At 45.5% G+C, this 23,217-nt stretch overlaps 1 protein-coding gene across 1 annotated transcript in view; it reads left to right on the top strand.

Moving 5' to 3' along the window:
• The window catches only part of CDC37 (cell division cycle 37, HSP90 cochaperone), a 44,620-nt gene that overhangs the window by 6,646 nt on the left and 14,757 nt on the right, over nt 1-23,217 (top strand). Inside the window, exons 2-5 of the mRNA XM_073622563.1 lie at nt 662-783; nt 4,139-4,414; nt 11,257-11,362; nt 11,717-11,832. Of these exons, the coding sequence (XP_073478664.1) occupies nt 682-783; nt 4,139-4,414; nt 11,257-11,362; nt 11,717-11,832 (600 nt within the window). The 5' untranslated portion in view covers nt 662-681. The remainder of the gene's footprint in view (nt 1-661; nt 784-4,138; nt 4,415-11,256; nt 11,363-11,716; nt 11,833-23,217) is intronic.

The following is a 23,217-nucleotide window of genomic DNA, read 5'->3' as shown; positions in this document are numbered from 1 at the left end:
TGTGACAACAGAGGGGGGGAGGGTTCCGAAAAGCGGAAGTTCCATTTTTGTGTGGAACTCCGCTTTAAATACCACCAAAAGAAAGCTCTATTTGTCAAAAAAAAGATAAAAATGGGTACAGTGTTGCATGACTGCACATTTGTCATTCAAAGTGCAACAGCGCTGAAAATTGGCCTGGGCAGGAAGCCAGTATTGAAGGGGTTAAAATGTGGCAGCAGGTGCAGGGAGAGGATCCACTGAAATGAATGGGCTGCCCTACATGCAACGTGTGGAAAATGTGCACGCTTCTTCGCACCTGCATGGTGGGAATGGAGCCTATCACATCGCCCTAGTGCACATGTTTTAGGGAGCGTAACACTCACCAGATGGTGTGAACAAGACCTTTTTGTAAGATTCAGATCAGTGGGGGGTCCTAAAGGCAGAATGGGCGGCTGCCTGGGGGGGGCCCAGTCACCAGGGGTTCCTATGAGGATACTAAAAAAGGTTCTGCCTCAGTTCCTAATAATCAATTTCAGTTTTGTAAGTCTTTATATAATTTAGAAGGGGGTCAGCAATTGCAGCCTCTGTGTTGAAAAGCCCACCCTTTTGGTCTTCTGTATTTATTTTATGTTCGTAGCTTCCTGCGATCCATTGTATAGTCATTGTTTTCCTGTCTCTGCAGTTACCTCACATACTTGCACAATGGTTGACTACAGCGTTTGGGATCACATTGAAGTGTCCGACGATGAAGACGACACCCATCCCAACATTGATACAGCTAGCTTGTTCAGGTGGCGCCACCAGGTGAGAGAAAACGTTTTGTTTTGCAGAATTTAAAGTGGAACTGTTATGTGCAATTGTACATTGTAAACTTTCTATATGACTGAAGAAAAAATTGACTGCGTTGAAAAATGAATGTTCCAAAGGTTCACTCTAATGCCCCCTCGCCTTTTATAGTCCTGAGAAGGCTCCAACTCATAAGTCATACAGTACCTTAAAGTATTCCTACCCCTTGAAATTTTCCACATTTTGTCATGTTACAACCAAAAACATAAAATGTATTTTATGTGAAAGACCAATACAAAGTGGCACATATTTGTGAAGTGGAAGGAAAATGATAAATGGTTTTCCAATTTAAATAAAAAAAAAAAAATTATGTGAAAAGTGTGGCGTGCATTTGTAGAACCACCTTTGTAGAGTCAATACTTCGTTGAACCACCTTTCGCTGCAATTACAGTTGCAAGTCTTTTTTGGGGATGTCTCTTCCAGCTTTGCATATCTTGAGTGACAATTTTGCCCATTCTTTTTTGCAAAATAGCTCAAGCTCTGTCTGATTGGATGAAGAGCATCTGTGAACAGCAATTTTTAAGTCTTGCCACAGATTCTCAATTGGATTTAGGTCTGGACTTTGGGCCATTCTAACACATGAATATGCTTTGATCTAAACCAGTGGTTCTCAACTCCTGTCCTCAGGACCCACTAACGGGCCAGGTTTGCAAGATAACTGAAATACATCACAGGTGATATAATTTGCTGCTCGGTGATAGCAGTATTCTAGTCTGCATCTCCCCAAGGTAATACTTAAAATCTGGCCTGTTGGTGGGTCCTGAGGACTGGAGTTGAGAACCACTGATCTAAACCATTCCATTGTAGCTCTGGCTGTATGTTTAGGGTCTTTGTCCTGCTGGAAGGTCAACCTCCGCCCCAGTCTCAAGTCTTTTGCAGACTCTAACAGGTTTTCTTCTAATGCCGTGTACACACGGGCGGACTTTTCGCCATCAAAGGTCCGACTGTCTTTCCGATGGACATTGACGGACTTTTGATGGACTTCCGACGGACTTTCGAATGAACAGACTTGCCTACACACGATCACACCAAAGTCCGACGGATTCGTACGTGTTGACGTACGACCGGACTAAAATAAGGAAGTTGATAGCCAATAGCTGCCCTAGCGTTGGTTTTCGTTCGTCCGGACTAGCATTCAGACAAGTGGATTTTTCGACCGAACTGGAGTCCGTTGGAAAGATTTGAAACATGTTCCAAATCTAAAGTCCGTCTGATTTTCGACCGAAAATCCGTTCGGTCGAAAAGTCCGCCCGTGTGTACACTGCATAAGATTGCCCTGTATTTGTCTACATCCATCTTCTCATCAACTCTGACCAGCTTCTCTATCCCTACTGAAGAAAAGCATTCACACAACATGATGTTGCCACCACCATGTTTCACGGTGGGGGTGGTGTGTTCAGGGTGATGTGCAGTGTTAGTTTTCTGCCACACATTGTGTTTTGCTTTTAGGCCAAAAAGTTAAATTTTGGTCTCATCTGGCCAGAGTATCTTCTTCCACATGTTTGCTGTGTCCCCCACATGGCTTCTCGCAAACTGCAAACAGGACTTTTTTATGGCTTTCTTTTAAGAATGACTTTCTTCTTACCACTCTTCCATAAAGGCCAGATTTGGAGAGCACGACTAATAGTTGTCCTGTGGACAGATTCTCCCACCTGAGCTGTGGATCTCTGCAGCTCCTCCAGAGTTACCATGGGCCTCTGGGCTGCTTCTCTGATGAATGCTCTCCTTGCCCGGCCTGTCAGTTTAGGTGGACGGCCATGTCTTGGTAGGTTTGCAGTTGTGCCATACTCAAAATTTTCATTTTCAAGTGACTGATTGAATTTTGTGAGATGTTCAAAGCTTGGGATATTTGTTTTATAACCTAACCCTGCTTTAAACTTCTCCACATCTTTATCCCTGACCTGTCTGGTGTGTTTGTTGGCCTTCATGATGCTGTTTGTTCACTAAAGTTCTTTTACAAACCTCTGAGGGCTTCACAGAACAGCTTTATTTATACTGAGTTTAAATTGCACACAGGTGGACTCTATTTACTAATGAGGTGACTTCTGACGGCAATTGGATTTATTAGATTTTAGTTATGGGGTATCAGAGTAAAGGGGGCTGAATGAAAATGCACGCCACACTTTTCAGATATTTATTTCTAAAAAATGTTGCAAACCATTTATCAATTACATAGTTACATAGTAGGTGAGGTTGAAAAAAGACACAAGTCCATCAAGTCCAACCTATGTGTGTGAATATGTGTCAGTATTACATTGTATATCCCTGTATGTTGCGGTCATTCAGGTGCTTATCTAATAGTTTCTTGAAGCTATCAATGCTCCCCGCTGAGACCACCGCCTGTGGAAGGGAATTCCACATCCTTGCCGCTCTTACAGTAAAGAACCCTCTACGTAGTTTAAGGTTAAACCTCTTTTCTTCTAATTTTAATGAGTGGCCACGAGTCTTGTTAAACTCTCTTCTGCGAAAAAGTTTTAACCCTATTGTAGGGTCACCAGTCCGGTATTTGTAAATTGAAATCATATCCCCTCTCAAGCGTCTCTTCTCCAGAGAGAATAAGTTCAGTGCTCGCAACCTTTCTTCATAACTAGTATCCTCCAGACCCTTTATTAGCTTTGTTGCCCTTCTTTGTACTCGCTCCATTTCCAGTACATCCTTCCTGAGGACTGGTGCCCAGAACTGGACCGCATACTCTAGGTGCGGCCGGACCAGAGTCTATTTCCTTCCACTTCACAATTATGTGCCACTTTTTGTTGGTCTATCACCCAAAATCCCAATAAAATACATTTACATTTTTGGTTGTAACATGACAGAATGTGGAAAATTTCAAGGGGTATGAATACTTTTTCAAGGCACTGTAGCTTACGCAGGGACGAAGAGTTTTCCTGATCTAATATAATAGTGCTGAGCCAGTCACCAGCATTTTCACATGCCCCTCCATACCTGAACGTAGAGTTTTAGTTTTTTTCTTTTTCAAGTTTGTTTATTGGTATGGAAGAGTCAGAGAGGTAACATAGAAATAATGCAACCAATGTGAGACCTAAAAGAACACATAACAGTACTTGGTACAATGTACATCTGATGTGTGAGCAGAACAGATCTGGTGGGGTAACAGATCCCAAAAGCGTACCCTTTTTAAAAAAAAATTATTTATTTTTTCTTTACATCCGGTGGCTGAACAGTTGAATGGTGAAGGTGTAAAGGAAAGTTACATAAATGCCCTGGGGAGGGAAAGATTGTAGTATATGAATTGTGACTGGAAAGGTTCTACAAGCTGGCCACGTTCTTTACTAAAGTTCCTAATATTTTTTAGGCCCGTGTGGAAAGAATGGAGCAGTTTGAAAAGGAGAAGGAAGAACTGACAAAAGGGGCAAATGAATGCAAGAAAAAATTACTGGATTGTCAAAAGAAACTGAAGGAGATGGAGGTCCAAGAATCTGCAAAGTCTGAGGCAAAGAAACTGCAGCAGGAGATGGAGCAGCTGAAGAAAGAGGAGAAGAAGTGGCAGAAGAAGGAGGATGAGCTGAAGAAGAAGGAAAAGACTTTGCCATGGAACGTGGACACACTGAGCAAAGAAGGCTTTAGCAAGGTATTGTATCGCATCACAGATTTTACAGGGCACTGGTTCCTGGGGACTGAGGGATTTTATTTTTTTTTTCTTTTTTTTTAAGGGCCGGTTCACACCATGCCCCGCACATGAATTGCACAGGAACACGTTGTGCGTTCCTGTGAGAGTCACATGTGGTTCAGTGCAGTACCATTTTGGCCCATTTATTTTGAATAGGCTAAAATCGCACTGCCAAGTAGTGAATGCACTACTTTTGCAAATGTACTGTAACCGGATCGCATGTTACAAAAGTACTGTGTTTGCGACCTCCGTTTGGGGTGTTGTTTTCAATCTAAAGCAATTATGTCATACTGCAGTGCATATGATCTGATTTTTGTAATGACAACTATGCTTTGTTCAATAAAGGTTTATCTGATTTAAAAAAAAAAAATCATCACAATGACACCTAAGCTGGCCATAGGCGGCTCACATTTTAGACTATTCTTGTGCCCCGTACACACGGTCCAACATACATAGGAGTGACATCATCCTGTGTCGGCCAATGAAGAGTGCCAAAAACAAGCACACAGGAGAAGATGCCAAGGCCCGTCTTTTGCATGGTAAATTTTCATACTAAGGTGAACTTACCAGGCCATAGACCGGAAATTGGCTGGTTCAGCATGGACCGGCTCAATTACAATCCGTGCGTGGCCATCCCCTTTCAACACAAGTCAGTTGTTTGATCGACTTATGTTGAAGGGAAATACTGAAATATTTTTGTCGAGCTTTGGCTGCAGCCGCTAATCAGTGTATTCGGATGACTGTAGGTCCTGCTGTCAGAATACAGTGTCTCGGCAGGGGATATCTGGCTGAACGATAAAGAACTGGCCATCTATGGCCAGCATTGGACAGCCTACTTTAAACCCACAGTTTTGCTTTTCTTTCCAAACATCTGTTTGTTTCTCGTACATCATGGGACACAGAGTCTCAGTAATTACTGATGGGTTATATAGGATATCACTAGGTGATTGGACACTGGCACACCCTAGACAAGAAGTTCAACCCACTATATAGCCCCTCCCCTTACTGGGAGTACCTCCGTTTTTTCGCCAGTGTCTTAGGTGTTGGTCACGAGTAAAGATGTGCTGTGCTGAGCTCCGCTGGAATATCCTTACTGGGGCAAGCCATGCAACCGGATCCATTCGAGGTGTCTTTTCCAGGCCGAATTGGATGGTACCCAGGCCTTGTGTCCAAAGAAACAAGGTTTTACCTGTAACGCTTCTCATTTTAAAGAGCTGGACACCGGGATCCAGTATTTGTTTTTTTCAGCCATATTCCTGGCAGGGTGCTTTACAGGCCTAGAGCTGCGGATCCCCTATACAAAGAGGGTCCCAGTCCCTGAAGGTTTTTTCTAAACGGAGCACACCGTGAGAGGTGAAGATTGGGTCTGTTACACAGAACCCTGCAGCTGCATAAAGTAAGGGAGACTCCTTAAAGGGGTTGTAAAGGTAAATTTTTTTTTTTTTTAAAATAACAAACATGTTATACTTACCTTCACTGTGCAGCTCGTTCTGCACAGAGTGGCCCCGAACCTGGTCTTCTGGGGTCCCTCGGCGGCTGTTTCAGCTCCTCCCCGCAAGCATTAACCACCTTAATGCGAGCTCCCTCGCATGGTGGTGAGTGCTTGCGGGCGCGCTCCCGTGATACAGCCGGCGGCTATAGCCGCTTGCTGTATCACTCGGCCCGCCCCCCGGCGCGCCGCGTCATCGGATGTGATTGACAGCAGCGCGAGCCAATGGCTGCGCTGCTTTCAATCCATCCACTGCAGCCAATCAGCGACCAGGCTGAGCTGCAATGGAGATGACGACAACGAGCAGCGGAGATTCGAGGCGTCAGGTAAGTAAAACAGGGGGGCTGGGGGCGGCGGTATTGTCAAAAGTTTTTTCACCTTAATGCATAGAATGCATTAAGGTGAAAAAATTTTTACCTTTACAACCCCTTTAAGAATTTTTCTAATTCTAGTAGGTTTCTCCTTTAATTAAATGTATGCTATGCCTAAATTCGCCACCGAGAGCTATCAAGAGCACATACCTTTTCATGTCTGTTCTGTCTTGTCTCGGTGTCCGTGCTGTACGCTCCTCCAAGCCATGTACCAGGTAGGATGTGGGAAGGGTTTTTTTTTTCTCTCAGGGATTCTCCCCCCACGGCTTAGGTTAAGGCACAAGGAAGCGGTAATATACCGCTCCGCGCGCCGCCATTACGGCGGCTTCCCTCCTCTCTCCTCCGCCCCCAGCCTCCCCTCCATGCTTGTTCCGAAGGGATTGGAGCCCCTCGGCTCGTGCGGGAAAGTGGTCTTTTTTGAAAAAGATGAGGTGGGGCGGAAGGGGTGGGTGGAGAAGGGGGGGCGGAGCGTTAGCGCGACGTCGGCGTGGTTAGACGGCTGCAACGTGGGCTACACAAGCTATAGGGTGCACTATAAAGTGCACTCTTTTTCAGGTACACACGGCTTATGGAGGGACATAGAGCAGACGGCCGCATGTGAGCATGGGGGACACAGCCATTCCCAGGCAACATTTAGGCACCAGACTGAGCCTTGGTAGCAGCGGCAGTTACTGAACTACATTGCTCAACAGTCAGTGCATTCTGGTAGTACCTCTGCCTTTGTTGCTTGGCACTATGGGCAGAAGTAGTACAAATACCCTGAAAAAAAGGGGCTCTAAGGGATCTCCCTCAGGCTCTGAGGACCCCCCCCTCTGCAGCACCCTCCACCCCTGAAGGACCTGGGGAGGCTGGCCAGGGTGAGCCGTCGGGGTCAGGGGCTGCAACTGCTTCTGGCATTTCAGCCCCTGTATACACTACTCAGGAGGTTTTTTCCTCAACCTTAAATGGATTAGAGGAAAGACTAGTGGCCTTAATCGCATCTTCACTCAGTGGAAGAAAACGCACTAGGTCCCCGTCTACCACCCAAGACCCTCAAACAGAGGAACTGTGGGGAAAAAGGAGAGGAATCCCCCTCAGAGGATCGGGATGAGACTGATGACTCCTCTTCTGAGGAATCAAGTGGAGAAGGGCCCTCTTCAGCTTCCCAGGATGAGAAGTTGCTGGTGCAAATTCTTGCTGGATTGGTCCGCTCCACATTTAAGTTACCAGTCAGTTGAAGAACCCTCGTTTTGTATGGGTTCTCTGTAGCCTCCTCAAACTGCACATGCCTTTCCTGTTCATGGTTTACTGGAAAAGCTTATTTATTCTAAGTGGGATCACCCAGATAAAAATGTTTTCCCTCCTAAAACGTTTTCAAAACTTTATCCTATGGAGGAAAAATTTACAAAGTTGTGGGGTATACTGGCAATTGACGCCGCCATATCCTCCGTGAATAAAAGTCTGACTTGTCCTGTTGACAACGCTCAGACGCTTAGGGATCCAACTGATAAGAAATTGGAATTCCTGTTAAACGTTTTCTCCTTGGCAGGTTCAGTAGCCCAACCTACAGTAGCAGCAATTGGAGTTTGTCAATACTTGAGAGACCATGTTAAACAGGTGCTCAAAGTTTTACCTGAACAGCAGGCCCGGGGGTTGGCCAACCTACCAGCTGCTTTGTGTTTTGCAGTTGACGCAATCGGAGATTCTATCCTCCAGACATCTCGCCTTACGCTTGGGTTGGTGCATATGCGTAGAATCTTATGGTTGAAAAAATGGTCAGCCGAATCACCATGTAAGAAGCTCCTGGCTGGGTTTCCCTTTCGTGGTGCTAAGCTGTTCGGGGAGGATTTGGACAATTATATCCAAAATATCTCTAGTGGGAAAAGCATCCTTTTGCCAGTTAATAAAAGGAGTAAACGTCCCTCTTTTAAACAGGCTCTTTCCCCAGTGCCAGGAGCATCAGCCTCCAGGCAGTCGCGACGGCCTCCTCCATCAGGCTCAAAAATTAAATCTAAGAGTCAACCCCAGGGACAAAAGAAGTCCTGGGGGAGGAAGTCTACAAGACAGAACGCTAAAGCCTCTTTATGAAGGGGCGTCCCCGCTCGTTCGAGTGGGGGGAAGACTGCTACAGTTCTCAAGGGTCTGGCAGGAGGATTTTCAGGACAGATGGGTGGTCTCCACAATAACTCTAGGTTAAAAACTAGAGTTCCGAGAATTCCCCTCTCCTCGTTTCCTCAGATCAAATGTTCCCAAAGACCCAGAGAAAAAGAAGTCTGTCTTTCTAGTGTTGGAGCGACTTTTGTCGCAAAAAGTTATCGTGGTAGTACCCACGCAAGAGCAGAGATTGGGGTTTTATTCAAACCTTTTCACGGTACCAAAACCAAATGGAAATGTCAGACTCATTCTAGATCTCAAAGATCTAAACCGGTTCCTAAAAGTACGGTCTTTTCGCATGGAATTATTCCGATCTGTAGTCTCCATCCTACAAAGAGGAGAACTTCTGGCGTCCATGGACATCAAGGATGCGTACCTGCATGTACCTATTTTGCCTGCTCATCAAAAATATCTGCGTTTCGAAGTAGAAAACGCCACTTTCAGTTTGTAGCTCTACCTTTCGGGCTAGCTACTGCACCTCGGGTGTTTACAAAGATCTTGGCTCCTCCTCTGGCGAGATTAAGATCCCAGGGTATAACGCTTATAGTGTACCTAGACGACCTGCTCTTGATAGACCGGTCAGTAGCCCGCTTGGACCAAAACTTGGTCACCACAGTCAACTACCTGGAATACCTAGGTTGGGTCCTCAGCTTGGAGAAGTTGTCTTTAAAACCAGTAAGAAGACTAGAGTATTTGGGTCTGGTCATAGATACAGCCAAGAAAAGAGTATTTTTACCCCAGGCAAAAATCGGTGCCATAAAAGAACTGATTCAGGTAGTCAGGGCAAAGAAGGGTCCTTCTATTCGCCTTTGTATGAGGCTGCTAGGGAAGATGGTGGCTTCATTCGAAGCAGTTCCCTATGCTCAGTTTCATTCGAGACTGCTGCAAAACTGTATCCTGTCTGCCTGGAACAAAAAGGTCCAGGCGTTAGATCTTCTGAAGCGTCTGTCTCCTACAGTGCATCAGAGCCTCAGTTAGTAGTTGATACCAGAGAATCTGCGAAAAGGGAAATCCTTTTTACCAGTTACCTGGAGAGTGGTAAGAACGGATGCCAGTCTTTCGAGTTGGGGAGCAGTTCTGGAACTGTCCAAGGGAGATGGTCCAAGACCGAGAGGACCTTACCCATTCTGGAGATCCGTGCGGCGTATCTAGCCCTAAAGGCCTGGACGCTCAGGTTACAGGGTTGCCCTGTCAGGATCCAGTAAGACAATGCCACAGCAGTGGCTTATATCAATCACCAAGGAGGCACCAGGAGTCGTGCAGCTCAGGGAGAAGTAAACCAGATCCTAAAAGTAAAGAAGTAAACCAGTGTTCCATCCTGCCTTACAAACGCTAAATTTAACGGTTTGGCTATTGAAACCCACATTCTGAAGAGTCGTGGGCTTTCGGGCCCTGTGATTTCTACCTTGATTAATGCAAGGAAGCCAGCTTCCAGAGTAATTTATCATAGAGTCTGGAAAGCATATGTCTCCTGGTGTGAATCCAGGGATTGGCATCCCAGAAAATATGTCATAGATACAATCCTTGACTTTCTGCAAATGGGGTTAGAGATGAAGCTGGCCTTGAGTACCATCAAGGGCCAGGTCTCTGCCTTGTCCGTATTGTTTCAACATCCGCTTGCTTCTCATTCTTTGGTCCGAAGCTTTATACAGGGGGTAACGTGCCTTAATCCTCCGGTTAAGTTGCCCCTAAACCCCTGGGACTTGAATTTGGTTCTGTCAGCCTTACAGAAACAGCCTTTTGAACCGATACGTCAAATTCCCTTGGTCCTGTTGACAAGGAAGCTAATTTTTCTGGTAGCCATTTCTTCTGCTAGAAGAGTATCAGAATTAACAGCTCTTTCCTGTAAAGAGCCATATTTAATCATGCACAAGGATAGAGTGGTATTGCGTCCTCTTCATAGCTTTCTACCAAAGGTGGTTTCAGGTTTTCATCTAAACCAAGATATTATTCTGTCTTCCTTTTTTCCAGATCCCTGTTCTACGAAAGAAAGGTCACTACATTCTTTGGATGTAGTGAGAGCGGTCAAAGGCTATCTGGAAGCGACTGCTCAGATTCGCAAAACGGATGTTTTGTTTGTCTTGCCAGAAGGTCCTAATAGAGGACAGGTAACGTCGAAATCTACCATTGCTAAATGGATTTGACAAGTTATTGTTCAAGCTTATGGTTTGAAGCAGAAAGTTTTGCCTTTTCAAATCAAGGTGCGCTCCACAAGGGCTATTAGTGCTTCATGGGCAGTGCATCACCAGGCCTCCATGGCTCAAATCTGCAAGGCCGCAACCTGGTCTTCAGTCCATACATTCACCAGATTTTATCAGGTGGATGTGAGAAGGCATGAGGATATCGCCTTTGGGCGCAGTGTGCTGCAGGCAGCGGTACAAGGTCCTCAGGTCTGATTACACCCTACTTTGTTGTTGTCCCCCTCCCCTCAGATAGCATTGCTCTGGGACATCCCATCAGTAATTACTGTGGCTCTGTGTCCCGTGATGTACGAGACAGAAAATAGGATTTTTACAACAGCTTACCTGTAAAATCCTTTTCTTTTGAGGTACATCACGGGACACAGAGGTCCCTCCCCTCCTCTAATACACTTATATTGCTTTACTACAAAATTGAGGTACTCCCAGTAAGGGGAGGGGTTATAAAGGGGATTGAACTTCCTGTCTAAGGTGTGCCAGTGTCCAATCACCTAGTGATATCCTATATAACCCATCAGTAATTACTGAGGCTCTTTGTCCCATAATGTACCTCAAAAGAAAAGGATTTTACAAGTAAGCTTTTTATAAAAATCCTATTTTCTCTTTCTCCAGAGCGTGTTTAATGTAAAACCAGAAAATAACGAAGTGTCAGAAGAAGAGAAGGAGCAAAAACACAAAACCTTTGTGGAAAAGAATGTTAAGCAGTTAAAACATTTTGGTAAGTAGGAATACCCTCTTGTCTTGTGTTCAGGGCTTGTAGCAGTGGAGAGGTTCATCTTCTACATGCCTAGTTTGTCAACCCAGTTGAGCTGAGGCTCCCAACAGGTTGACTGGGACACCAAACACCACATGACATCTTTTGGAATTTTTCAAATCTTGTTTTATTAATTCAATCTGTTTTATACTGAAAAATAACAAATTTTGGTCCAGAATAATGTTTGTGTCCCTCATACTCATAACTTATGCTAGTTTCTAGGGGCACACGATAAAATGAGCACATTGGCTGTGAAGGATGCTGTGGGTGGTACTGTTGTATTTTGCTCAATTTATATTCTCTATTTTGGCCTAATAGGAATGCTGCGTCGCTGGGATGACAGCCAGAAATACTTATCTGATAATTCCCACTTGGTGTGTGAAGAGACAGCCAATTATCTTGTCATCTGGTGCATTGACCTGGAGGTGGAAGAGGTGAGGAATCTGCTGTAAGGAGTAAACTCATCCCAACAATGTTCCTTTAAAGAGGAGCTCCAGTCTCCCCTAAATAATCGAAGTTGGCAGCTACAAATACCGTAGCTTCTGACTTTTAATATTAGGGCACTTACCTGTCTAGGGATCCAGTGATGTTCTCACCCAAGACGATTCTTCAATTGGCTTTGGGTGCAGGTGTTGGCATCTTAGGTAAGGGAAACAGGTAAATTGCATGCGTGAATTGTGAATGGTCCTGTAGTCTTCTGGGACCTGTGATGTGTCCCAAAAGGCAGCGGGGAGAAGGAGGAGGGGCTGAATGTTGCAACGGCGATCTGACCGGAAGTGGGAGCAGGTACCTTCACCTTCTGGGTGAAGTTTCGCTTTAATCATTTCTGCCTGGAGCATGGGGAATGTTTGCACTGAATGCAGGTCTGTAATATCCCTTGGTGAAACCTGAAGCCTGGGGATTGTATAAAGTGAATATAGTATGCAACTAAACCCTTTTTTTTGTGGACAGCAAGCAGTTAAAGCCTTTCACTGCCAGGCCCTGCGCTCCAATTTTAACCTCAGGTTGCCAGATATTTTATTTTTTTTGCAATGTTTCATTTTTTTTTTCACTTACAGCTTTCAGTGTTTGTAAAAGACCCCTGAATCTATACATTTTCTGGAATCACAAGACTGGTAGGAAAAAAAAAAAGGATGCTACTGATTTTGTAGGCTATGTGATAGTTGCATGTTTATCACACCAATATTTTCAATAAAAATACTCTAAAATCATTACTTTTGCACATAGACACAACATAACTTACAAAATGTCCACAAAATCTAAATCAAAATATAATACAATTTTCTCTCATTCAGTCCGCAAACTGAATGACAGAAAATTGAGCCATGTGTGGTTGGCCTAAGGCTGGGTTCACACTAGAGCGAATTGGATGTGGGTTCTTGCATCCAATTTGCAATAGCAGTAGATTGTGACTGGCTCTCTATGGAGCTGGTTCACACATCTCCACTGCGGCTCCGGTGCAAATTTGTCCAGGGGTCCTGTGCGTCTTTTTTGGTCCATTTGAGAGAGCAGTTAGAGCTTTGCAACAAAATCTTCATTAACCTGTTGTGCTGTAATACCCCAACGTGCACATTTTTACCTCTTCGTTGACAAGAGTTGGCTGGTAGCCAAAAGCCCTAAAACACACCTCGATCAGTGAATTAAGTCCTTCAAAGCTTTCTTCAAAGTAGATCCTTACACTAATGTAGTAATGAAAATGTACCCTGCTATCATGCTGCACAGTGTGACCCGTGCTCTTGATGGAAAAGCAATGGTATCTCTGCAGAGGTCTGACACACCTCTGAGCTCTTCAGTCAACAGGGAGCAAGTTGGGCAAATCATGGCATGTATAAATAAATAGTGAAGTGCCATAAAAAGCAAAGTACATAGAGTATGAGTATGCAATAAAGTAAAGTAATGAGTAATGCAATAAAGTCCAAATATTGAAGTTGTAATTGCAATGTGATGTCCAATTTAGTGACAAACATCAAACAATAACACCAGTAAAAGCCGCTGTGACACAGAATCGAGCAGCTGCATGCCGTCGGCACCAAAATCTCCGCTGCTGCTTGATTTTGGGTCGACAGTGGCTTTCAGATGTGAGTTTATTTGATTCACTGTCCTTTATCTTCTGTATGCATGTTTTTAACAATAAATACTACTCTGTTGGAACTTTCTCTGTGGCTCTTGGTGAGCTTCATTCATCTGCAGTTAGAGGCCTTAAAAAGGAGAGGTCCTTGGCGTCCCTATGCTGTTATGTTTCTTGCTGGATCAACATGCTGTTTTGGGCGTTTTTGCTGCTGTGATGACAGCTGCTCACTTTGAGTTTGAAATTCACTTGGTGGTGGGAGATCACTGAAGGACTTCTATGAAGAATTGCTGCATCAACACTGGTGTTATTGTTTGATATGTCACTATATTGGACATCAAATTTGGAATTTCAACTTCAATATTTGGACTTTATTGCATTACTCATTTATGATCGCTTTTTATGCTTTTTGAGGCACTTCACTATTGTATATATTTTCACTGCTTTTTAGTGTGTGTAGCCGTACTAGAAATTATTTTACACAGCACGGATATTACTTCCTGTAAATCATGGTGTGTGTATAATAATAATAAAAAAAAAATATATATATATATATATATATATATATATATATATATATATATATATTACACACTATAACTTTATAACTACCCACCTAATAGTGAGTAGGTCTCCCATTTGCCCATCGAGGCATGGACTCCACTAGACCTCCAAAGGTATGCACCAAGCCGTCAGTAGCCAGTCTTTTAAGTACTGTTGTGAGGTGGGGGCCTAATGAACTGGATTTGTTTTTTCCAGCACATCCTACAGATGTTTGGATTAAGATCTGGAGAGTTTGGAGGCCAAGTCAACACCTTAAAGATGCCTTCTTCCATTGCCCCATGTTTCAGTTCTGATGCTCACGTTCCCATTGTAGGCCTTTGTGGCTGTGGACATGGGTCAGCTTGGGCACCCTGACTGGTCTGCGGCTACGTGGCCCCATACACAACAAACTGGGATGCACTGTGTGTTCTGACACCTTTCTATCAGAACCAGCATTAACTTGTTCAGCAATTTGACCTACAAAAGCTCTTCCGTTGGATTGGACTAGACAGACCAGCCTTCCCTCCCCACGTGCATCAATGAGCCTTGGTCTCCGTTGTTCCTGTTGCCGGTTTTCCTTCCTTGGACCACTTTTATTTGGTCCTTGGAGATCCTTTTACCCAGTCATCACGCCATTACAATTTGGTCCTTGTCAAAGTCAAGCAAATCCTTACACTTGCCAATTTTTTTCTGCTTTCAACACATCGACTTCAGGGACAACATGTTCACCTGCAGATTAATTTATTCCACCCACTTTTGGGTTCCATTGTAATGAGATAATCAGGGTTTTTCACCTTTCAGTGGTCATAATGTTATGGCTGATTGGTACACACAATTTTTTTTTCTGTCTCTAATATGGGCAGATCCCTGGTATATGTAGCACTGACGTTGCCATTTGATCTTGTAATTCAGGTTATCACAAAGCTTTAATGAATAATTAAATGTTACTGATTGTTCTTTTGTCAAATTGAGTCCCCTGTGGGATTTCTATCTTTATTTGACTCTGATTGTGACTCTACTTGATTGATGGGTAATTTCCCTCTATTAGCTGTTCTATTGTTCTGGCACTGTAATGAATACAAGGAGCCGATGTTCTGTACAGCGGCTGCCAAAGAATATATCTACCCTTGGCCTGTGCCTTGTACACGCTGATCTTGGGTTGTGCTCTGCTGGGCATAAGACAGCATGAAGAATTCTAGTTATGTTTACACCTTCATTCTGGCTCATTCTGATGCCAGAAGTAAAGTGGTAGTTGTTCGTTTGGTCTAGACTAAAACTTGCCATATGCATAAAGAATTTATGAATGCGAGAAATCCCATAGATTCCCCCATCCACACTAAACAGCATGTATGGACATATCTCTGCTGCCAGCTATTGAATGAATGTTCTGCCAACATTTCTGCCCAGCTCCTATGATTTCTCTGTTGAAGTTATGGAGATTGGTGGTGTCACCAGGACCACCCATGACTCGTTTTGGCAGATTTACAGGAGGGAAGCCGTTTTAGGCCTCATTTACATGGGTATAGTTATGCGTACATCTTTGCCTTCAAAAGATGCACAGGTGTTTCATGCATTTGTGTGCAGGTAATCCCGTTCATGTCTATTGGAATGCAACAGCTGCTGGTCCCAGCTTGACATCTGTGCGGGTGCGTGTCCTTAAATGCACAGTGTGTGTGCGCATAAGTATGTCTGTGTGCATGAGGCCTTACAGTGTTGTACAATTAAGAGCTGTGATGTTTACCAAATGCGCCCAGACTTTGACCTACCACGCACTTACCTATTCTACTACTACCAACTCAGACATGCTGTCCATGTGCAATTTGGTTCTCTGGATAATCCTATTAGAGTGCCTTCACCGGAGAAAATGTTAAGACAACCAGATCCCACTAAACTTATCTCCACATATTATGCTCCCCTCACCACAGACTGTAACCCTAGATTCCAGGTTGCCCAGACAAAGTGGATCTCACAGGACCGCATTATACAGCTTAAGCTCTTTCACCACTCCCACCTTACCTCTGCCAAGTTATATAAAATGGGGTTGTCTCCCTCCACTGAATGTTTTAAAGCAGGGGTCTCCAAACTGCGGCCCTCCAGTTGTTCAGGAACTACAATTCCCATCATGCCTAGTCATGTCTGTTAATGTCAGAGGTTTACAATGCCTCATGGGACTTGAAGTTCCGCACCAGCTGGAGGGCCATAGTTTGGAGATTCCTGTTTTAGAGGATGTGGCCAAACTACTGACTTCCTACACTGCCCAGTGGTTCAGAACTTTTGGATAGATATAGGCTCTTTCTTTATCGTACATCACGGGACACAGAGCACCATAATAATGACTATGTGTGTGTTATACGCTTACCTTTTAGGTGATTGGACACTGGCAACTAATAGTAAGACGGTTCCTCCCATATAACCCCTCCTACACAGGAAGTGCCTCAGTTTTTTTTGCCAGTGTCTTGAAGGTGATGGTCATGGCTGTTGAAGCTCTTCAAGTTTCTTCAAAGAAAATGTCCCACTGAGGATGTTTATAATCGGATCCATTTGGATGGCTTACTAAGCTAAAGTGGATGGTACCCGAACCTCGGTTCAAGAACGATGTGTTGCTTGTAATGTGTCTTTTTATAGGCGCTGGACCCTTGTTAAAATTGGTATTCCTGGTCAATCTTGCCCAAGGAAACCATAAAGGGTGCTTTACAGGTCCAGGGGTGTGGACCCCAATATGGGGGACCCGGTCCCTGAAGGTCCCTAGTGGCGCTACCCCCCCCCCGTGATGGGGGAAGATTGGGCCTGGCAAGACAGGCCCTGCTGCTTGGGATGGTGAGTACTCCCTTTTGAGGATTTTTATATATATATATATATATACATATATACATACATGTGAATATATGTATTTCCCCTTGTAAAACTGCTAGTGTAACTGTGCTAGGATTACAGAGGCCGGTTTGGCGCGCATTTTTTACATTTTTTTGCGTGCGAGTGCGCGCCGTGTGCTCACCGCGTGCGCGCCACCAGCGTGCGAGTGCGCCGCCGATATCCACTTCACAGGTGCGCGTCAGGACGGCGCTTGCGGTAGGCGGGTCGCCAATCGCTGATGCGTGCGCTCGCTCTCATACTAGTGCTTTTACAGCAGGGAGCTCTGGCGTGCGCGTGGAGGGGGCAGAGCGAATGGTGGGCACGTGAGCCTGGTGGTCTTGGACACAGCGGTGACAGGTTTAAACTAGTTATAGTTTGTGGGGAGTACTCCTGTTTAGTTTCCTCGTGTGTAAGCAATGTCTTCCAAAAAACGAGGAGCAGGGAACAAGGCAAGCACAGGGGTAAGAGTCCCTCCACAAATAACAGGAGACCAACCCCATGCTGATGCAGACTCCGTTTCTTCTGAAGGACCTGCGGCTTCTGACCTGGCTGAGCCATTGCACTTGTCAGGCATAGTAGCCACTACCAATGTACCTGCCTCGGCTTATGTTACAAAGGATGATTTGGCATCTGCCTTAGCGGGTCTTGAAGGCAAGATAGCTGGCATGATTGCCTCTGTAACACAGGGGGGAAGGAAGAGTAATAGATCTCCCTCCCCCGGGCCAAGTGGTGAGTCATTAGAGCCCCAGGATTCTTATAGCCATATGGGTCCAGGTAACCTGGAACCAGAATGGGCAGAGGATCCAGAGGAGGTGGTCATGAACGACCAGGAGGTAGGAAAGGCTGAAGTTTCCTCGGCGGAGGATTCTGGCTCTGAGGAGCCAATTTCAGCCTCCCATTGCCAACAATTGTTTATCCAATCTCTAATGGAGATGGTACGAATTGCATTTAAGTTACCCCCGGTTCAGGAGTCTGCACTCGCTTGTTCCACTCTGGGATCTTTGCGACATAAGCAAATTTCCCAAGCCTTTCCCTTGCATCCGTTACTGGAGCAGGTGATTTATGCGGACTGGGAGCATCCTGACAGGATATACCGTATTTATCGGCGTATAACACGCACCCCAAGTTTAGGAGGGAATTTTAAGGAAAAAAACTTTTAGGAGGGAAGTTTAAGGAAAAAAAACTTACATTTAAATGCCCATCAATGCAGCCTTATCAGTGTTCATCTGCAGCCTTTCCCCAGTGTCCAGTGCAGCCTTGTCAGTGCAGCTTTGCCCCAGTGCAGCCTTGTCCCCAGTGTCCAGTGCAGCCTTGTCCCCAGTGCAGCCTTGTCCCCAGTGCAGCCTTGTCCCCAGTGCAGCCTTGTCCCCAGTGCAGCCTTGCCCCCAGTGCAGCCTTGTCCCCAGTGCAGCTTTGCCCCAGTTCAGCTTTGCCCCAGTGGTCCGTGCAGCCTTGTCCCCAGTGGTCCGTGCAGCCTTGTCGCCGCCGACATACAAACGTTTAGTTTGTATTTTTAAACATGGCGCCGCGGAGTTCGGAGGGACTCGGGGGCGCTCGTTCAGCTGAATGAGCGCCGCCGAGGACACAGTGACTGGGCGGAGCCGAGATACACATAGCCGAGGGTTCTCAGCTATTCTCTGCGCCGTTCACAGTCACGCCCAGTCCCTATGATGGACATAACAGAGGTCCAATGGCGGGACTGGGCGTGACTGTGAACGGCGCCGAGAAAAGCCGAGAACCCTCGGCTATGTGTATCTCGGCTCCGCCCAGTCACTGTGTCCTCGGCGGCGCTCGTTCAGCTGAACGAGCGCCCCCGAGTCCCTCCGAACTCCGCGGCGCCATGTTTAAAAATACAAGCTATGTGAATGTCGGCGGCGATCGCTCCGACAGATCACAAAATAGCGGGGATCGGCGTATAACACGCACCCACGATTTTCCCCTTATTTTAAGGGGAAAAAAGTGCGTGTTATACACCGATAAATACGGTACTTACCTCCCAAAAGGTAAGAAGATTTAAGAAGATAGTAAAAAGCATTCCTTGCCAGGGGGAATCTGCTGATGAGCTATCAGAGATCCCTCATGCCTTGTGTTTTGCGGTAGACGCTTTAAAGGACTCAATTCAACAGATGTCTCGTTTTGCGTTTATTATCAGTTCATATGCGCTGAGTATTGTGGCTAAAGAACTGGTCTGCTGAGACACCATGTAAAAGGCTACTTGCTGCCTTTCCATTTCATGGAGAACGCCTGTTTGGCGATGATCTGGATAAATATATCCAAAAGATCTCTGGAGGAAAGAGTGCCCTGCTTCCTATTAAAAAGAAGGGGAAGCAGCCCTCTTATAAAATTCCTAATCCCCCAGGGCCTGGTGCCTCTTCCCCCAAAACGGTATCGACGGCCTCAGCCGTCTGGGTTTAAAAGACCACAGGGTCAGAAAAAGCCCTGGACCCAAAAGCCACCCAAGCCCAACTCCAAGTCTACCTTGTGAAGGGGCGCCCCCGCTCTCACGGGTGGGGGGCAGGCTTCGGCTGTTTGGGGAGGCCTGGGAGGAACTGGTTCAAGACAGATGGGTTATTTCCACTGTAAAGAACGGTTACAGAATAGAGTTCCGGGAGGTTCCCCCGAACTGCTTTCTACACTCAAGGGTCCCGGCGGATCCGGAGAAAAGAAGTTGCCTACTCCTAGCTTTACACCATCTGCTGATGCAGGGGGTAATTGTAAAGGTCCTGCACGAAGAAAGATTCAAGGGGTTTTACTCAAACCTGTTCACCGTGCCGAAACCAAATGGGGAAGTAAGGCCCATTTTAGACCTTTAGAACTTCTTTGTAGACGTCTGACCTTTCCGCATGGAGTTGGTTCGCTCAGTAATAAGGTCCCTGAGAAAGGGAGACTTTCTGGCATCCATAGACATCAAGGATGCTTACCTTCATGTGCCGATCTTCGGTCCACACCAAAGGTTCTTACGTTTCGCTGTAGAGGGCAGTCATTTCCAGTTTGTGGCACTACCGTTCGGTCTAGCCACGGCCTCCAGGGTCTTCACAAAGGTTCTGGCCCCAGTACTGGCTTCCCTAAGATCTCTAGGAGTCTCCATAATAGGATACCTGGACGATCTACTTCTAAGGGATTGCTCTCGCCCTACACTAGTTCTAAACGCACCAAGTACAGTGCGGGTCTTACAACGCCTAGGTTGGGTACTAAATTTGGACAAGTCAGCTCTTTGTCCAACCCAAACCTTGGTGTATCTGGGTCTGGTCTTGGACACCGCCCAAGAAAAGGTGTTTCTTCCGCCCTTAAAGGTCGCCTCCATAGTGGAACTTGTACAGAAGATGAAAAAAGAACCAACACCTTCTGTCCGGCTGTGCATGAGGTTATTGGGCAAGATGGTGTCATCTTTCAGCGCAGTGCCATATGCGCAGTTCCACTCCAGAGTGTTCCAGAACAGTATCCTGAAAGCCTGGGACAAGTCTGCTCTAACCTTGGATCAGCCAATGGTTCTATCTCCACAGGTTCTATGGAACCTCTCTTGGTGGTTAAGAACCAGCAATTTACAAAGAGGGAAATCTTTCCCACCAGTAACTGGAAAGTGGTGACCACGGACGCCAGTCTTCTCGGCTGGGGAGCAGTCCTAGAGGAAGCGTCTGTCCAGGGAATATGGTCCCAGACAGAAAAGACTCTGCCGATCAATCTACTGCAAATTCGGGCAGCTCGTCTGGCCCTGCAATTCTGGGCGTCCAGATTGCGGGGTTTTCCGGTCAGAGTTCAGTCCGACAACTCCACAGTAGTGGCGTATATCAACCACGAGGGGGGTACCAGGAGTCGGGCAGCCCAAAAAGAAGTGAATCGTATACTAACCTGGGCATAAAATCATGTGGCGTTTTTGTCGGCAGTGTTTATCCCGGGGGTGGACAATTGGCAGGCGGATTTCCTGAGTCGCCAGAAATTGTTACCAGGGGAATGATCCCTACATCCCGAGGTTTTTCTACAGATCTGCCAATACTGGGGGACCCTAGATGTGGATCTGCTGGCATCCAGATTCAATGCCAAACTGGACAGGTTTGTGTCCAGGACCAAAGATCCGCTTGCTGTCGGGATAGACGCATTAGTGGTTCCTTGGGATCAGTATTCTCTGATATATGCTTTCCCTCCGATCCAAATTCTGCCGCACCTACTACGCAGAATACGGGAGGAATGGAAGCCGGTGACCTGCGTGGCCCAGGAGATCATGGTACTCGGAGATTGTGCAGTTGGCAGTAGGAGATCCGTTGGTTCTTCCTTGCCGCCCAGACCTGTTGTCTCAAGGGCCCATATTCCATCCTTCTTTACGGTTGCTGAATTTGATGGCCTGGCTATTGAGACCAGACTACTGAAAGACCGTGGTATTATGGGTTCAGTCTTGTCCACTGATAAACGCTAGAAAGTCCGTTTCTAGAACCATCTATTATAGAGTCTGGAAGTCATACATTTCTTGGTGTGAGAAAAGGGAAATGGAACCCTCGTAGGTATACGATTGGAAGGGTGCTCGCCTTTCTCCGAACAGGAGTAGACTTGCAGCTTGCTTTAGGGACAATCAAGGGACAGATTTCGGCCTTATCTTTTTTTTTTCCAAAGACCAATTGCATCCCATTCTTTGGTGCGAACCTTTGTCAAGGGAGTAACGCACCTGAGGCCACCGCGTAAACCACCTTTGTGTCCTTGGGACCTAAATTTGGTACTGTCAGCCTTACAGAGTCAGCCCTTTGAACCTATTAGGCATATCCCTTTGGTCCTATTGACCAGGAAATTCGTTTTTCTAATGGCTATAACATCAGCCAGAAGGGTATCAGAATTGGCCGCCCTTTCGTGCAAAGAACCTTTTATGGTTCTTCATGAGGACAAAGTGGTCATGCGACCTCGTCCAGATTTTCTACCAAAAGTGCTTTCCAAATTTCATTTGAATCAGGATATCATTTTACCTTCCTTTTTTCCAAACCCTAAAACTAGGGAGGAAAGGTCGCTTCACCCACTGGATGTGGTGACAGCGATAAAGGTTTACTTGGAAATGTCAGCTCCTTTTCGGAAAACTGACTGCTTTTTTGTATTGCCTGAGGGTCCTAGAAGAGGACAGCCGGCAACAAGTTCTTCTATATCCAGGTGGATTCTATTGTCCAGGCGTATTGTCCAGGCGTATGGATTAAAGCGTAGGGTTCCACCCCGCGATTTAACAGCACACTCCACTAGAGGGGTTGGTGCATCATGGGCAGTACGCCAGCAGGTGTCTATGGCTCAGGTTTGCAAAGCAGCCGTTTGGTCTTCAGTTTATACGTTCACCAGGTTTACCAGGTGGATATGAGGTCTCAAAAAGAGACTGTGTTTGGCCACAGCGTTTGCAGGCTGCTTTATAATCTCAGATCCATGGGTCTAAGGATGATGTGTTCCCCCCCTCAGATGCATTGCTTTAGGACAGCCCACATAGTCATTATTATGGTGCTCTGTATCCTGTGATGTACGATAAAGAAAAATTGATTTTTAAAACAGCTTACCTGTAAAATCCTTTTCTTGCAGTACATCACGGGACACAGAGGTCCCTCCCCTCTTTTTCTGGGATCGTCATTGCTTGCTAAAAAACTGAGGCACTTCCTGTGTAGGAGGGGTTTTATGGGAGGAACCGTCTTACTATTGGTTGCCAGTGTCCAATCACCTAAAGGTAAGCGTATAACACACACACAGTCATTATTATGGTGCTCTGTGTCCCGTGATATACTCCAAGAAAAGGATTTTACAGGTAAGCTGTTTTAAAAATCCAGTTTTTATCTCCTCTGCACTAGGTCTACCAAACATCATGAATCCCAAGAACTGCCTCTTGGGCATCTTTGGTGATCTACCTATTCTCTCTCATGCTAAGAAACTACTCTGCATTTTATACTTTCATGCAAAGAAGTCCACCTTCTTATCATGGAAGGGATCGCAATCCCCATTGAGACTTCTTTGGTTGAAATTAATCAACGACTCTCTACCATTGTGTAAACTCACATTTGAGACTTGGAAAAGAACTACTGGTAAAACATTTCATAAAATTTGGAGAAGATGGATAGATAGCCCTCAACCCTGTGTAAATACGCTAGCTATATTATTCTTTGGTCGTGCCAACTACCCTATTGATTTCAATTACTATTTCACTGATTCGAAATTCTGATACCTGTACAGCTCCTAGTACCTATACATTTAATAACAAGAGACGTGTGTAATGATAATCATTTATTTACTGTTTATTGCTTGTTTGAGTGCATGGACCTTCTAGGAACTGCTTTGGACAACAAAAGCTTTTTTTTTTTTTTTGTATGTAAGTTTGTCTTTAAACTCAATACATATATCCATAAAA

Source organism: Aquarana catesbeiana, linkage group LG03, assembly GCF_042186555.1.
Source record: "Aquarana catesbeiana isolate 2022-GZ linkage group LG03, ASM4218655v1, whole genome shotgun sequence".
In the NCBI taxonomy this organism is placed as follows: Eukaryota; Metazoa; Chordata; class Amphibia; order Anura; family Ranidae; genus Aquarana; species Aquarana catesbeiana.
The sequence above is the reverse complement of the archived record's forward strand: the minus strand, read 5'-3'. Positions and strand labels throughout refer to the sequence as shown.